Here is an 18,562-nt window from a genome sequence, read left to right on the forward strand (position 1 = left end):
AGAGTTAGAGATTTTAAGGTTTTTGTTGATCGTAACTGGCATGCACAGGAAAAGAAATTAATATATCAGAGGGATGGCTCAGGCTGAGCATGAAGGAGACAAAGTTAGAGAAGCACGTCTGAGATGTTCTGGACATGCACAGTGGAGGGATTGTGGAATATATTGGACAAAGGATGCTGAATCCAGAGCTGCCAGACAGGAAGAAACGAGGAAGACCACATAGAAGGTTCAAGGAGGTAATAATGAAGGCCATGCAGAGGGTTCGTGTGACAGAGGAGGAAACGAGGGGTAGGGTGAGACGGAGCAACCCCTAAAGGAAGCAACTGAAAGATGATTTGCACACTGCATCTGCATCACAAATGACTTAATATACATATACTCCATAATGTATGATGAAAATCAAAATCCACTCCAAATTCTGCCCAACCTCACACTTGCTGAACTGCTTTAAGCAAATCAGGAGCACGTGAGCATGAGTATGACAGGCAATTAATCCGAGTGTATAGCTTTAAATTAATCAAGTTTATTATGTAAAAGTATGACATTAACAATATAAGACATCATAAGATTATGACACCATTAAAAAAACTTGAATAAAACATTCCATTTATATATTGTTAATAGTAACCTTTATACTTTGCTTGTAAAGCTGAAGGACTTTTGTTCTTGAAGAAACATTCTCTCAGGAGTGTAGGACACAAAACTTTCACAACTGTTCATGGTGATATTAACGGTAAATCTGTGATCAAACACCCATCCTGTTAAGAACCATTACGACACAACACAAAATTCTCTCTATCCTTTATATTCTGCAGGACTCTGCTTCAACTGCCAACTACTGTGAGGAGAAAAAAAAAAAAGCATTGACAGAATAGTGTTGTATTGGTTTAAGCATCTTTGCATGTTGTTCAACATTCATCTTCCTGTGGTGATTGTAGCTTTTTAAAGTCATACAGCAGAAAGCAGAGATTATCAGTGTAGTCCTTCAGCATTCATCGAGTCTGTTACCAAATATGAAAAAGACATGAGACAGTTTAAGAGTTCGGTCATGGAGCAGGACATCCTATTGTCAAATACTTGACCATATCAATCTTGCCCAAATGATACCAATCAAATTCAAATGCTTTGACACAGCAATATCTGCAATTACTTTTGTTTTTGTACCCACAACAACTACAACTTACAGTTCAGCACTGCATTAGAACTGTTATTTCTTTTGATATTTGCCTTTTATCTAATGACATAATAGTTTATTGGACTCGTCAACATTTCCTGCAACACATTTATTCAGCTGCTGCATGATTAGCAACATATATGCGTGCAAAACTAAACAATGGGAATTTTAGTATTATTTTCTGGCAAATTTTAAACTTCTTTCAGTTATAAAAATTTTCATTTTCTACTTTCTATGAAGCTTAACTTTTAACAGTTTTCAGTTTTTAGCATGTTAGGGACTTGTTGAATGTTCTATGATCTATATATAGTGAAAGTAAAGCAATGTTTAAATAGGAAATATATGAAATCCAGCAGAATACAAATGAGAAATGAGGCCAGCATTAAAATAATCCCCTGATATTAATTAGCTTTCAGTGCTGTGACCCTTCTGATGACAGTGCTGTCAAATACCATTCTAATGACAGCATGTTTTTCAAAACATTACAGCCATAGAGCATCAGATATTATTTATTGTAAACAGTGGGCACAGTTCCTTTTCTTAACGACCACAGATGAAAACAAACAGCAGTAATATTGTTCAGCAAGCAAATAAATTAGACTTTAAGAGTCTAGACTTGACAATACTTTGATAATACCAGCCTGTGCATCTGGACTTGACTGTAAACTGCAGATTCGAAAAGCCACATTCATCCGGTGCCAACAAACTCGTTAGTTAGGCAGAGTGAAGTTAGGAGAGTGGCAGCCACAAAATTGACATTTTCAAAAATCACAATATCTTTCAATCTCAAAAATTCAATTGATTTGATGTTTCAAAGGCATGGCAAAGTGTTCTAATAACACTGGGAAAGTGTCTGCTGCTGTCCTGCCACTAGATGGTACATGCCTGAAACTTTTGCAGTAATAGGAAAAAAGGCCTCACAAGCCTCTGCTGAGCTCCCCGAGACCGTATTAAAGCTCGTATAGTGAGCCTGGTACCTCAGTCTTTTTCAGCAAAGCACTCTTTTTAAATCTACAAGCTGACTTCACAATGGAGCTTTGCACAGTCGATCAGAATGTGAAAACAATGACCCAAAGGAGGTTGTGCTAACGTTTCAAACCTTCCTTTTCAACTCATTGTTACACACGGTGGCCAAGGAGCATGTAAAGTGACCATGTCTGAGACTCGGCTCTGTCTTGAGGGCTTATAACGTTGTTTTTTTAGGGTTTAAAATGCTGTGAAGACTTTTCCGATAACTTTTGTATATAGTAAAATTCCTACTACACAGAAGTTCCCTCTGATTTCCCACACAGAGGTTAAAAACAAAACAAAACATGAAAGTATTAAACAACGCAAACTTAGTAACATTTAGTCTTCGGCCTAATTCACTTCATCATGAAAGCACAGCCATCAGTTGTCCTGTTGTTTAACTGATTGCAGAGATAAGGAGATGTTGATCAGCATGTAGGAGTGATGGAAATGGATACACATACACAATTATTACAAAATGTTTTGTCCAAATGAAGACTAGCAGTAGTCGTCTCCTGTGAGTCATGGTCATCTGCTGAGGTGTGCACATGGTGATAAAGCTTCACCAATAAATTTCTTTTAGCTCGAGTAACCTAAACAACTTTATCCCGAGGACCCAAAACAAAAAAAACCCCAAAAAACAACAGAGATGAAGAGATAGAAAAAGCCATCTCCTAGATAAGAATGAGCATTGTGTTAATGGTAGCTTGTTAAGATGATTAAAGCCTCATTTCCAGACTAAGATGCTGAATGAAGCCTTATACATGCAGCACAGTTCAAACTCTAATGACCACTGTGCTCCATAACCAAGCTTTTTCCTCAAGTGTCATGTAAGTAGTGCATGTCCTTGACTGTGAATCCCCTGTCAGTGGTTCTCTTGTCTGGGCCAAAAGAAAAATAATTCAAGCACTTTCCATTTCGACCCACTTGTGTGGCTCCAGTGATGATGAAAGACGTTGTTGATCCATCCCTCAAAAAAAAAAACATTCAAAGACTTTTCTCCAATCTCATGTGCACAGCAAACAAAACATACTCAAGTTGTGTCCCAAGGTGCATTAGTTGAGTTCAAACAGCATCTTGGATGGTGGGGAATAAAAAGACTCACTTGAGTTACGTACTGCATGCGTTACCAAACAACACAAACCACATAGCTCCTCATTTTGCCCACCCTGCAAAAAAAAAAATCCAGTTGTTCATCTGATTTGTGCAAAGCAATATCACATGTGTTGGATCCACATCAGCATGTGATAGACAACACAGACTCTCAGTAGTGATTGTGATACACTTGGGTCCCATTACTGCAGAATGTTTTGTCACCTACTCAGGAAAGACGCCGCCGGAGGTTCATGGTAGCTCCAGTCGAAGAGGGCATAGAAGAAATCCTTTTTTTCCACCACACCAGACACGGTGAGGTGTCGGTGAGTTGCATCAGTCTGCAGTCTTCTCAGACAGAAAACTCAGACCCACCACGGCGACCGTGGGTCAACAGCATTAGGCGCCGCAGACGCAGGCCTGTGAACGGATTGCACCACAGCAAAGATGGCGAACCCCCAAATACAGCTTTCATGCCATCCCATCTCATGCGACGCTCCCAAGTGGGTTTCTCGTTTTTAAGACGTTCAATTTCCTGCAACACATTTGAGCCCACCAGAAAGGAAAGATCCTCAATAAGTTGTCCATTTCCTTTCTCATTAGCATGCTAACACAAACATTTATGCAGAGAACTAGAACAAAAGTCATTGCATATTAATTATACTACTATAGCTAAAGAAATTTATTGTACGCCTGAACAATGTCTCATTTGATTATTTTATAAATAATATATCACTGCTATCTCGGTACACAACTTTTAGGTGAATTTCCTGTGACTTTTACAGATTAAAATTAACGAATGATCATGATTACCAATGAGATGACATTGCTGAGGCAGGAATATGACACCGTAACAACTTGATAAAATTAGTCTATGACTTCTTTCTTCGATTCATGAACATTTAATCCCTCCACTGCTGAAAGGAACAAAGCTTGCATGGCGCAGTAGATACTGACCGTCTCGTCATTGCAGATGGAGTGGATCTGCGTACCAAACATTACAGCTGTGAAAGTGAGGAAGAGGATGGCTTCGAGACACAGGAAGATAAGCAGCAGCACAGACACCCCCGGAGAGAACTCACTGCACTCTGGTTAGAGGAACAAAGTTAGAGGTTTCAGAGTGCGCTGAACAACTGAGTAAAACAGAATATAAAATGCCAATCAAATAACAATACATTTAAAATAGGACAGATTCTAAAAGGGTAAATGTCTTCCCTTTGGGTGTTTAAAAGTCACATAGGTGACTGGATAAAATCTAGTGCAGACCATTAAAATAGTCCCTTTGCTACAATACAATTGCTACGGCAGACTGTATTTTTTTGGGAGGTCAGAGTATTATCCTGTAGAGACGACGAGAAGCTAGAATTTGAAGAATGAAATATTATCTTCATTTTCTGGTTCACTCTTACAGACAGACCCACAAGGGAGCGGGAAGTGATGGATGACAGCTCAATGATGGCTTTGCCGCACAACTTCAATGACTTGTGCAGAGCAGCTGTTCTGACAACAGGATAAAAATCTCTTTCATTTCCGTACTCTGCTTCTTTTCTTCATGTCTCTAAGGAGTTTCAACCACTTGTACTAATAGTTGTATTTCTGCCTTAAACTGCATGTCTTTGACATCATGTGTTCATGTTTTTGAAAGTTAAGTTAGAGAAGCCTTACCGTTCCACTGAAGTTTAATACATGTGAAGAAGTGCATGCCACTGAGGCCGAGGGCATAGGCAGAAATCAAGGCTATGTACATCTATGGAGAGATGAAGAGAACAAAAAAAGTCACATATACAAAACAAAGAAGGTAAGCAAAACCACTCACAACCCAAAAGTTTACTGACATTCACTGGAGTAATGTAGCCTTAAACTATAAATTTCACATTCACAAGTAGAGCTGGGCCAGATCATACCGTTCAAGGTGATACCGGTATAATGTTGGGCAACGATAAGAAAATGAAATATCGCGATAGAATATGGGTAAAACGCGCATGCGCAGTGTCTTTGTTTTCATACACACATGGCGAAAAAAGCATGGCGGCGACGGAGAATGAGAAGAGCGAAAACGGATCGATGAATGAAACGGATGAACCAGAACTGGTTTGTAAAAATGCTGCGACTTCAGTGGTGTGGAACTGGCTTGGCTTTCGTCCGTCAGATACACAACAAAGCACTATTTTTGGTAGCGCATGCTAGTGGGCCGTCGTTATTACCGTGTTTTTTGGCACATACGGCACACTTAAAATCAATCCTTTGATTTTTCTGAAAATCGACTGTGCCCCTTATAATCCTGTGTGCCTTATGTATGAATTCTGGTTGTGTTTACTGACCTTGAAACAATTTTATGTGGTACACGGCGCTCGAAAATCTTTCAAACGTTTTAATACGACTTTGCTAAGCTACCGCTTGATGGATTGTCGGAGCATTACGGCTATCGTAGGCAGGAGCCTCGCAGAGTGATACGTACTGTGCTTCAACATAATATTACCGTATTGTGTGTGTATAACCTCTTTTTAAGTTTTGTGGATATTATACATGGTTATGCTGAGGATATGTCAGCCAATTTCCACTGGAAATGCCTTTTGGTTAAACTGTCAGCAAGGAATTTGCACTGTTACATTTTTATATAACTTTAATGCACATAAAAAACAGCTGCTTGTTTAAGTGAAAACACATTGATGTTTTTTTTTTTTACATTAATAAAGTTGTGCAGTTGTAAAGTATTTTGTCTAGTGTCAATTATATCGTCAGTTATATCATTATCGCAAATTTTCAAATGTATATCGTGATAAATATTTTTGGTCATATCGCCCTGCTCTATTCACAAGTTTAAGTATTTAGACTTAAAAACAAAAACAACTTTCTATTTTAACCCTTTAAAACCTGAACCATGAAAGAACTGCCAGAAATCTTTAACTTTTTGATAATGGAGTGTTTGTGGAACCTTGCCACTAATCAGAAGGTCGGTGGTTCGATCCCAGGCTACCTCCTAGCTGCATGCCAAATATCCTTGGGCAAGATACTAACCCCATGTTTGCCTACTGGTGGTGGTCAGAGGGCCTGGTGGCGCCAGTGTCCGGCAGCCTCGCCTCTGTCAGTGCGCCCCAGGGCAGCTGTGGCTACAATGTAGCTTGCCATCACCAGTGTGTGTGAATGGGTGAATGACTGAATGTAGTGTAAAGCGCTTTGGGGTCCTTAGGGACTAAGTAAAGCGCTATACAAATGCAGGCCATTAACAATTTAGACAAAATATATACAAATTAGTGGTGTTAATAGATTAAAAAAATAACTAATCTCAAAATTGTCTGTAATTATACTTGATCCTGATTACTTGATTTTTTCAACTTTATATTTAAGCTTGTAACAGACATTTATCCAATATAATGAAGTAAATGCAGAAGAAACAAATAATCTATACTTAAATTCAAAGAGAATTTGAATAGTTTTCTTCAATCTTTTAACACAGGTTCTACCACATGTGTTAATTGCATTAAAAATTTTAACCGCGTTGACCGTGATGGCGGATTAATGTGTGTTAACGCGTTAATTTTGACAGCACTAATACAAATATTTGAAATTTTAATCTGCATATATATATTTATGAGTTTTCATTTATATCACATTTACTACATAAACCATATTTTTTGCAATTTAGTCATTAAAAATGTGTCATGCAATTTATATTCTTTTTTGAGGGTTAAAAAAAAAAGTCACGCTGATGATGTAGAGGTCTCAAAAACTCACAAAAACACATGTATCAAATACGATATGCTGTTCTTTAAAGGGTTAAATGATGAACCTGTGTTTCCACAGATAACTTCTCCTTTATGGCAATCTGAAAGGAAAGTTAACTATGACCTTGTGCCACTCAACCATATATGACAGCTTTATGTTTCTGCCCTCAAAAAAGTTCCAGTCAGCACACGAAACCAGAAAGAAGTGCTGATGCTGTCAAGAGAGTCACAGATGGCCATGAAAGCACATTTAATGTCGGCATGTTCCTGCTGTGCGGTGCATCTCTACTGAGCTGAGCTGCTTATTTGATCATGGAAATGAAGCAAGTGGGAAGACTTTTGCAATATCTCCCATGTAGTACCAAATAAAATATAATTTATGTATTTATTTAAATTTAAAATGAGTGGAAAACAAGCAATTTTCTAAGAGGATTAAAAACAGTATTCTCATATGTAAAATGAGCATTTCTACTTGCTTTGTAACTTTAACAAACAGATTAACTCACGACTGCAACTGTGTACTTACAGTGAAAAGAACAAAGAATCTCTGGTTCTTTTCTCCCACACAGTTATTGACCCAGGGACAGTGATGATCCATCTTCCTGATGCATCGTTTACAAATACTGCAGGCAGGAGAAAGGAGAGTTTAATTCATGACAAACTGACTGCTAATGCAAATGTAATCAGCTACTCTGTTTGTCCTTTCATAAAATATGTTTTTAAGGAACATTTTTCCTGCTACAACAAGCCTGTGTATTACTAAGTCACAGAGTCTGAATGTGCTTCTGTTCTCATTACATGCTACTCATGCTCTGCCTGCTGCGTATGCATGGTGTTAGACTAACCTGCAGTGGTGTGCCCTCTCAGGCTTGATGCTACAGCACTTTGGGCACTTGTAGATGACCTCGCCAGGCTTCAACTGCAAGCTCTCCATATATTCCTTTGTTGCGTTACCCTTGGGAACTGCGCCCTAAGGAAAAGGGCAGACAGAAAAAGAAACATGCTATTTATTAAAAAGATCCACATAAATGCATTATGCTGGGGTCATTGAGAATTCAAGCATATACAGCAATTCACCCACTGTTCCTAATGTCTCTAGGCTGTGAGAGGGGAAAAAATACTTTAATTTAAAAAATAAATAAATAAATAAAAGGAACAAAATGTCTACTTGTACAAAGTAATACAAGTAATTAATCTTAATAACCCAAAATGGCAATAGTCCAACTGAGACACAAACAGATGCATTGGTTCTTATTCACAACTTTTCTATTCTACTTGAGGACTCACAGCTTTTTCTATACACTATGTCTGACTCACCCTCTCACGCAAACATTCACACACATATTCACACTCTGATGAATGCACTGGGTCCAACTCGGGGTTCAGTATCTTGCCCAAAACCATTTTGGCATGTCGACTGAAACACCCAGTGTGTAACGCACACTTAAACTCAAATACACAGATGACCTTAAGACCTTGAAAGTACAGCTGAAACTCCAGTTTCTCCACTACAGCGTACACTTCTGTGTTTTACTTGGTGGATTTCAATTAAGCATTTGTTCAGGAAGGGCCACTGGGCTGGAGGCACCAGTGGGGCTGTCACCAGACATTTTAGTTTCTTTGAGTTAGAATCAGTTGACATTTCAACAGCAGCACTAACAGTATTAGACGTGCAATCCCCCCGACACATGACTTCACTGTATTTAAACTATTCGCCAAGTATTAGAAGCAAAGTCAGTAGCAAACCAAATTAAAAGTTGAACATTTTTTTTGAAAACCTCAAATGCTCTTAACAGATTAGAGTAACAAGCTGACAGAAATTCAGTTCAGAAGGCTGCACTGTGCTGCTTTCGTGCACAGCATCCACTCACACACTACCCCTAAGCTTAGTGTCCCAGATTACATCAGTGAGTGACTCCAAGTATCACTGTCAGTGATTTTTGGTGTAAGCTTCACTGTCAAAACATCTACTGCAGTAAGACTACTATACAAAGTCTGAGCATCATGCCACACATCTTTATTTCATTAAGATGATTTGATAGCTAAAGCACCAAAAATTTAGCTTGCAAAATTACAACAATAAGCCAGGTTCTATTTAATATTTGTAAATGTTGTTTGTTTGCAAAAACAAATAACTGCCATCAGACTGAAACTCTCACACTTTCTCCACCCTTACTGTAATAAACATACTTACCGGGTCAGTCAGCATGGTGCGCAGGTGCGAGGCCAACGCAAGCACAGCCAGTGAGTTGAAGGTAGCACCATTCAACAGCGAGTACCAGAAATTCTTGGCAGGCAAAAGCATGACGAAGTTCACAACAAATTCAGCGTACAGAACCAGGAACCAGGTCATGGTTGCACACACCATACCACAGCTGTCCTGAATAAACCACAGAGTGCGGTTTCCTGCTGTGTGACCCACATGTGGACCTCCAACCATCACTCCGGCTGCAAGGCTACCTGTCTCGACATCTGCACCTGCTGACAGCAGCGGATGGTGCTGCTCCATATCTCGTAATCTGTGGTTTGAAGACTGCATTCTGCCCTAGAGAGAGGAAAGACATTCAAACTTAGTAGCAGTAAAAGTAATAGCAGTCAATCAATAAATACGGTTTAAACTAGAATCAGTACATCAAAGAGACAAATAGTAAAATGTTTGGGGAAAAGAATGAGGAATGTGTGTTAATTAAGAGTTCTACAAATAGCATCAAACAAGAATGTAAGGTACTTATTCTTAGGTCATGATTATCTGTAAAATGACAACTAAACCTTAGGACAGCAGTGATTATAACTAGTGATCAGAGTGCTTTCCAAAATAATTTGAAATCACATAATCAAATCATTTCTTAATAGTTTATGGCAACTTTATACATTCAAAGTTTTGGACAAACGTCTGATGCCAGCTGACACAAATGGGGCAAAGTATGTATATGATCAATGTTGCTCAACCCTGGACTCAACCCCCTCAAAGCTCAGGGCCTGTTGAGCCTTTCAGCATGATTCATTGGCGTACTCCTCAAGGTCGCAAGCGAACATTCAGGACCAGCTGGGGAAACTATCTCCACAGCTTCAGGATAAATCAATGGCTATTCTGGTACCTTTAGGAAACTGATCCCGCAGCTGAGCTACATGTTCAGGAGAAATAAAGGCTAATAATAATTTGTGGGCCTATTTTCCCTTTGGCTTGTAGGCTTTGTGTTTTAAAAAAAAGACAAAACAAAATAATATAACAAAGCTTTTTAGATTCTGTAGTATTTAAAAAAAGAGAGAAAACAAATATCACACAGCCTTACTTTAAGGTCAAATCTAGTGTTTCTACCATTGCTGGAACACTTGAACCACCAAACACTCAAACGGGAAGAAGGAGAAGAAGAAGAAGAAGAAAAACAATTCCATCCATCCAGGGTCTAGCACCCTATGACAGCAAATCTGGGGGGAACTGGGGCAAACTTTGTCTCACTTGTGGCAAGGTTATATGATGTCGTCAACTATTTGTACCTTTCACTCATCACCTCAACTCCACACATAACACACGAGTGAGGAGGTGCGCTTGCATTGAGACAGAAGAACAACAGGGAAAGGAGAAACTTGCACATCTGGAAAATTATACCAATATGCAGTAGCCTAATGACTCTTACACCGAGCTGTTATGAGACTAGTGCAAATAAATTGCTGAAAGAATGACTCCAAGGAATACAATTATTAATTTAACATTATTATCTGATCAGTATACTCAGTATTGGCATACGCCCAAAGCCAAATGGAGACGGGAAACTGTGGGATTGATGCATCCTTAGTGCACATGAGTGTCTGCTTCATGTGCCTATATACAGAGGAGCAGAGAAATACAAATGAAAAGAGTTAACTCTTAAAATAAAAGAACGGATCCCATTTTAAAGGAACAAGAGGAATAAAAAAATTTAAACAATGTCCAGTTTTCACAACAGAATACATGCGCCCCTGCTAACCAAACACAAATATTCAAGGCCCTTAAAGTGATAAGACTCAGCCAGAAGAACAACCTTGCACAAGGTCTTGCCACCCTCACCAATCTTACACTATTTCCTCATTACCACGCTACAGAATTGACTTAAGGTGAATAGTAGAGGTGCTTTAGCTGCTTCCTTTAGGTAAGCATTTAAATAAAATGAGACAGGAGATAGGGTGGTGCAAAGCTAAGCAGTCAGTCTTGTGCAGAATTTCTAATCAGACTGTCTTTGGAATACCCTGGTGATATTTGCTTGTGCTTGCACCTTCAACACCTTTCCATGACAGTGACTTTCACTGAAGTTGCAGTATGAGGTTTTTACCCTGCAGTGTTGAAAACTGCCTTTCTGGCTGCCAGAAAACAGACATCCTCTTTCTCTTTGGGAGTTCAGTTCAAGCCCCAAAGTGATTTCACGGTAACTGGTTCAAAATAATAGAGGTGTTCTGTAAAATCTGTGTTGCAAGGTGACACTTTAGTAGTGCATGTTTCACAGTCTGTGTGGATTGTCCCTTTTGATAATATGGGAAGTTATCTATATTGTTACACAAGAGTAAGTGCTAGAACACACAAATTCTTCCAAACACATCCTACATGGATAAAATATTACGTCACGCAAGCTAGCAATATGTAACTTGTGCAAACAACTGGTTCAGATAGTAAGAGTGGTCAAACTGTCTCTGCTTTAACATATCTTAGCTACAGATATAGTGCACAAAACAAATGTTTACCATAAGTTTGTATTTTTTTAAAGGTTACCTTTAACAACATACCTGTCTGATTATCATGCCCTGTCAGAGACACACTGTTTGTGATGGAGTGATGTTTTTGAAGTTCAAATTGTGAAAAGAAATCCTAATTTTCAGTGTGCAAGCACAGAAGTGGTAAAATTGCCACTTTTAACCACTCTTGTTAATTGACGTTCCTTTCATTCAAGAACAATAGCTTTTTCCTTTTTTTAATCAGAAGTGTCAGGCACAACAGAAGAACATATACACCTTTGAACACGAACTCAGAAAGGTAAATGTGCTGTGCTGTTTTATATATTATTTCAAAACACACTCATGTCCCTATACACACATTGTGTCGTAACTTGTGTGTCTAATCCACGGGTGTCAAATATAAAGCCCAGGGCCAGAATCAGCCTGCCAAAGGCTCCAATCTGGCCAGCTTGGCAGCTTTGGAAAATATTAAGGAGGACATAAATATGGGGCATTTAACTGTAATTTTATAAGTTTTTGTAGCTCTTCTCCTGAATACCTCATTAATAACCATTAATACTACATCAAAGTAAATAAATAAATTAAATTACAGAAAGTTTGTTTTTTGCCATCTACTATAGAGAAGTATGTTTCTTTTTCCAGTAGCTCCAGAATTTTAAAAAAAATTCATTAACTGATTATATAAAAAAGGACATTCTGTCAAATAACAAAATCCTCTCGTGTTATAATTAAAATGTAGGTTGGGCAATATGATACCAGAACTTTTTTGGCATTTTACACACTTATTTCTTACAATTTAATCATCCCAAATAGATTTATTTAATTTACTACAGCAGCATTTTTTCATTGTGAGGAAAAACTGGTATGTATGGTTTATATTGAGATCTTCTTTTTCACATTAAAATATATCAGGGACTAAATGTGTAGTTAAAGTTCTTTACTAGGGCTGCCACAAACGATTATTTTGCTAGTCGACTAGTCACTGATTATTTTTGCGATTAGTCGACTAATCAGATCATGCATCCATTGGACATGTGACTTATATATCGTGTTTAACCTGAGTAGCGAAAGACCGCGGGGGGTTTGAAAACGATTTGCCGGGAGTCCGGTGTTCTCACGGGCTCCAGTGAGCCTTGCCCCCGGCTAGCTATCCAGCTGGTGGGTGACAGATGTCTCCGAAAATGTCGGAGCGCTTTTACAAATATGTGGTGTCTTGATAAGCCGAACAGATGATTGAAGTTCACACAGCTCCATTCTCGCCTGAAAATATGTTCAAAGTTTATTTTGTGATCCAGAAAGAATAATAAGAGTAATATTAAAACTAAGTAGCTGCCGCCATTGTTGGAAACAGGAATATGCTGAGCCGTGCTATGAATTATGGGATAGGTTGGGCCATATGCCCGACCCATCCTTCAAATCTGGGGAAAAGTAGAACACATTTGTCGGCTGCATTTGCAGAAGTCTTCGAATTTGAAAAGCCTTTGTCGTGTCGCTGTAACGTAATCAGCCTTAAAATGCAGGCACAAGAGGATGCGGTTCCTGAATTTGGACACGGCTACGATATCGGAAACTGCTTCTTCTTCTTGGAGGTTTAACGGCAGCTGGCATTCTCGTACATGCAGTGCTGTCATTTTCTGTTTCAGTCCGTTATTACACTCTTAAATCCTACTACTTATTCCTGCGTCTTTCAGGATCTTACAAGGCTTTAAACGACGCGTCGACTATTAAATTTGTTGTCGACGATTTTGATAATCGACGTAATCGTGACTAGTCGACTAATCGTGGCAGCCCTATTCTTTACACTGACAAAAAGGAGAGTTTCACTGGTGCGGCCCACTATAAGATCAAAGAGAGCTGTACGTGGCCCGTGATGTAACATGAGTTTAGCATCTCTGGTCTAATCTAATGAAACTACTTTGTGCATATTGTAACCCTCCAAATAAACTACAGCAGTGCATTTTTTTCTATATTGTGCAAAATAACAAAATACAGGATGTCTTACGTTAATAAAATTCTCCACGTTGTTAAACCTTGTTTATATATAAAAACTATCTTAAAACAAAGGAAGTTTGTTATCAAGCGACCCGAGTGTGATGCACGGAACAAAAACAATAAACCACAAATAAAGCTTCAGTTATGAGATGACTGTGTGTGTCGCTGAATTTTGCACTTCCTTCGTATAGATAGACTGCAATATTTCATATAGCAAAGCTGAGCTAATGTTTCCCACCCAGTTATAATGGGTATAACAGGAACTGAAAAAGTCAGCCCAGAAACTGATAGTGACCGACTGTCTAGCTCATATACATGCTTCACTTCAATTAATTACAATGACAGGAGAAACAGTTTGTGCCAGTTGATGAATATACTGAGGAAAAGCTGCTCAATCACCAGCAGTCAGCTACACTTGCTAAAAGAATAACTCACTCACTCATTGCATATTCCCAATACCACTGGCAACATTGCATTTGTATGTTAAGAAGTCATGCTGAAGTTTAATATCCACAAAGCTGATGCCATTAGGACCACAGGCCAGGTGAAGACAGACAGCATTGCCAGTAGACTGTTAAACTAAATAAAAACAAACAAAAAGGAAAATCACCATCCTAAAGAGGACAAAAAATGCTCTTGCTAGTTTAAGGAGTATTGATTTTTCCATTGTCAATAAAGAGGAGGTCCATTTAAGCCGCAGCAGCTGCTGCTTGTCCAGCTGTCTGCCCTTCCCAGTCAGAGGGCACAACACAACAGCCACCAACTGTCCTCTCTCCTCCTTTTCCTATCTTTGTAACCAGAAACAGCACCCAAACGCTATTCTGCTCAGATCACTTTATGGGACTCACACTAGTCTTGAGTCATCGCATGCCAACAGGGATGTAGCAGTTCCACCAAAACAGAAACCAAGATCACGATGCAAACGTCGACAATATCATCTCGTGGTTCCATCTTCCTCTACCATGATATCCACGTGCAGCAGTTAATGCCCATTTAAAAAAGTTAATCCTGTTAAAATCAGACATTATCTGATTGAATTATTGAGTTTAATTTTTGTTCATGATCCAAAGATTTCCCCCTGCTCTTTCCATTTCTTTTTTGTTACTCATCCCCTCTAATAAAATCTGAGGTTTGTTATATCCCCAACACGCTAAGCAAGAAAGGAAATTACATATATATATATATACATATACATATATATATATACATACATACATATATATATATATACACATACATACATATACATACATACACATATATACATACATACACATACATACACATATATACATACATACACATACATACACATACATACATATATACACATATATATATATATATATATATATATATATATATATATATATATATATATATATATATATATATACATACATATATACACACACACACACACACACACATATATATATATATATATATACACACACACATATATACACACACATACATATATATATATATATATATATATATATATATATATATATATATATATATATATATAAAAGAAGATTTACTTAGTTATATTACAACTCACTGTCACATTTTACATACACCATCAATATTGCAGGTCAGATTCGCTATTAACGATTGAAAATACCATAAATTAAACCAGTTTGCAAGTGAATCAAGCAAATATTCTCTGCTGATCTGAATGTCGCTTTTCATCAGCCAAAACCAAGAAGTGGAATGCAACTTCTCCAGGTTTTGCATAAGCGACAAACTGGTGGCACAAGGTCCTTCCTCTGTTTGCTCTTGTTACATACCTAATATGTTCCAGCTTCACAACAGCATGCTGTGGTGTGCACCTCCTGGGCCAGCATTCAGGATGAAATACACATGTGGACTGCTGGCTGAAAAAGACAAAAGGCACACAAATATTTGTTCAGTTTCCACAGAGTGTAATGAACTGAAGTTATTATTTTTATTTATTTATTTATTTATTGTGACCGGCCATAATTACAGATTGAAGAAACCATTTCTGTCGATCAGTTTATACATCGCTTAATTTCCTTATAGCAGAATGAGAGTATGTGCCATATATATTTACAACTGTTTTTTTACTTCCAGGTGGCACACCCATAATTAAGGCAAGTCATGGTGATGAGGTGACACTGCAAATATAAACAGTAACATTTTTTTCCCCGAGTTGGTCAATCAGTCCTTCTCTATTTGGATCAGCTCAATGTGGTCAAACTATAGTAACACTAATCAAATACACAAATTAATAGACACGGGGGAAAAACACGACCAGTTCCTCAACGTTGATACAAAAAACTAACCATGTAAACCTTTACAAACCACTTTGAACTACTCTTTAAGAAACTAAACTGAAATGTAAATGACTTTTTACTGGTTTTAAACTAGTTTGACCAGATACATATTATTATTATTATTATTATTATTATTATTATTATTATCAGGGGTCTTTAGGCGTCTCGTCACTCAAAAAGATTGTTTAGAGGTATGACTGATCAGACCACAAACCACTTTCTCATTGATCTTCCGCCATCAGTGGAACTCGTCGTACTAGTATAGGTATCACGGACTATCTGTCTGCCAGCTAAAAGCATCAACTGGGGTCGATCTTCAGATCTACAATACCTGCAGAGGTCGTGATAGAAACTCAACACTTCGACACACGCACACAGACAGACACACGCGCACGTACGCCAGCACGCACCGCTAGCCTGACAGTTCACATGCAACCGGGATGGCTGGTAAATCTCGCTTGCTAACAAGCCACTAAAATAAGCTAACGCCGCTAGCATGCTAACACTCTATACGAATGACGAGTGAGAAAACAAAACCTTTGGAGTGACAGCTAAATTACAAACCTTAATATTCGTCATGTATTTTCCTGGGAACTCTGTCTCAATACATTCTGGCGTAGCGTTTCAGCTGAACTCTTAACCCTCAAAGCAGCTGGATCTGCAGCAAGCGACACATCGTTTGAACAACGGGCTGAAAGCCACCAGTAACAACAGAGCTTCCGGGGTTCGCTTCGGGTTTGTCCGGTACCTTTCGTAATTTTTCGTCGAATCATATTTGGTTAAACATTGCCACCGTGTGGTTAATGATAGAATTGCGCTTAAAAACTGCGATACCATGATTTCTCCACTAGTGGGTGATATTGGCCAATTACAGTGAATAACCTTAGGTAAAGTTCAAGTGAAAAAGCTAAACTATAGTTAAAGAGCAGGTGATGTGTGTGTGTGTGTGTGTGTGTGTGTGTGTGTGTGTGTGTGTGTGTGTGTGTGTGTGTGTGTGTGTGTGTGTGTGTGTGTGTGTGTGTGTTTTAGATAGTGTGTGTGTGTATTGGGGCAAACTCCACTCAATAAAAAAAGAAACAAAAATAAATTAATAAAAACAGGGACCCTGTTACTTCAGGTTATTGCCCTTGAATTACTGAATAGCTATTTTTTTTTCATTATTCATCTCAGCTGAATTGCATTCAGGGACCATACTGGTGCTTTAGAAATTTACTTTATATTTCTGCAGATCTTTATCAAATGCTTGCCCACAAAAACCTTATAACAGCATGAGGCTTTAAGGTGTATCTTTCCTACTTTTTGAAGTACCCAATTTTTATGCCACTTACTCCAGTGAGTAAGGTCAACACTGTTTAAAACTCTGCACAATTAAACAACTATGCATACACTTTTGTTGCATGGATACCTTTAAAATCAGTCTGAAGTTGAGGATGCTCTTGTAACTCAACCTTGATCAACATGCACATATGTATTTAGAAAAAAGAGGATGAATACTGTAACAAAACTCTGACTTGTCTAGGAAATCTCTCTCAAAACAAACTCACTAAATCTGGTCAGCTGAGGTCAGGTGCACCCTTCTTACAGCAGGGTGTACAGCAGGGAGAGGCAACACCTTACTGGCAGAAGTCTCTGCCGTCACGTGTCACCCAAGAGTGGATTACAAAGCCAAGACAAAGCAGCTTGGCCCTTCTCTGCCCTGTGCAACTGCACAGTGAAAGCTCAGGGAGTCTGCCCTCTCCCATTCTGGTTTAGAGCCAATATTGGCAGTCTGTTTTAGAGCGAGGGAGAGAAAAAATACCCAGCAATCCTCTAAAGCAGCTTAAAGGCTGAATTTGGGGACTGAAGCTCTTTCCATTTCCAGAACTGCTTCTCTCTCCATTACGGCTAGATGAGCATCTGACTGACTTCCAAAGGAGCAACTACTGTGGATATATTTAAATTGTGTGCTGCATTCTCCAAACGGCTCTTCATGCCTCATGTGCATCTCACAAAACATTGATGTCCTATAAAGGCATTAGAGACTGTGAATAGAAACTGTGGGAAGAGGGGGTTGTTTGATTTGAACTCTTGATGTATTCAGGAGTCTTGCATCCAATTAAATAATGAATGTCAAGTGATCATGTAACAAATAAACTCTCCCAATGGGAGCCTATGGGTTGCAGTACCCATTATTATTTTGGTGCAGTCGCCTCCGCTGTCCTTTGTTAACATGCTGACTTTTGAGTGAAATGAAGTGAAGCAAAGACGAGTGGAGCCCTGAGTGGTTTGAAGTGAGTGCGTGATGTGACTCTAGGTGGTCCTCTTGTCAGTGTGTGTGTGTGTGTATATTGCTGCAGGAATAAACAGAGGAAAACAGAATTGAAGGCTTGAGTTACTTCTCAAGGGGTGAGAGGAGAAAAAAAGGCAAATGAGAGAGAGAAAGAAGGAACAAGCAAAACAGAGAATAGAAACAAGAGTCTATAGAACAGCTCCAGACTGATGCATTTACGCAGACATTGAAAAAACCTTATTTAGATTTGTCCTGGAGAAGAAGCCCCATCTGGGTAATCTCACTTGTTGGG

At 38.6% G+C, this 18,562-nt stretch overlaps 1 protein-coding gene and 1 long non-coding RNA gene across 2 annotated transcripts in view; one reads left to right on the plus strand and one right to left on the minus strand.

Moving 5' to 3' along the window:
• Positions 1–18,562, plus strand: part of LOC308398404 — a 30,684-nt gene that overhangs the window by 5,179 nt on the left and 6,943 nt on the right. The window lies entirely within an intron of this gene.
• zdhhc7 (zDHHC palmitoyltransferase 7) lies at positions 508–16,707 on the minus strand. Its single transcript, XM_080884193.1, has 8 exons — positions 16,566–16,707; positions 15,495–15,581; positions 9,194–9,544; positions 7,845–7,969; positions 7,526–7,622; positions 4,940–5,021; positions 4,232–4,362; positions 508–3,809 (listed from the first exon to the last, which is right to left on the minus strand). The coding sequence occupies exons 3-8, from the start codon at positions 9,536–9,538 to the stop codon at positions 3,627–3,629; spliced, it is 963 nt and encodes a 320-aa protein (XP_080740319.1). The 5' UTR covers positions 9,539–9,544; positions 15,495–15,581; positions 16,566–16,707; the 3' UTR covers positions 508–3,626.

This window comes from Rhamphochromis sp. 'chilingali' (assembly GCF_963969265.1).
Source record: "Rhamphochromis sp. 'chilingali' genome assembly, chromosome: 6".
Taxonomy (NCBI): Eukaryota; Metazoa; Chordata; class Actinopteri; order Cichliformes; family Cichlidae; genus Rhamphochromis; species Rhamphochromis sp. 'chilingali'.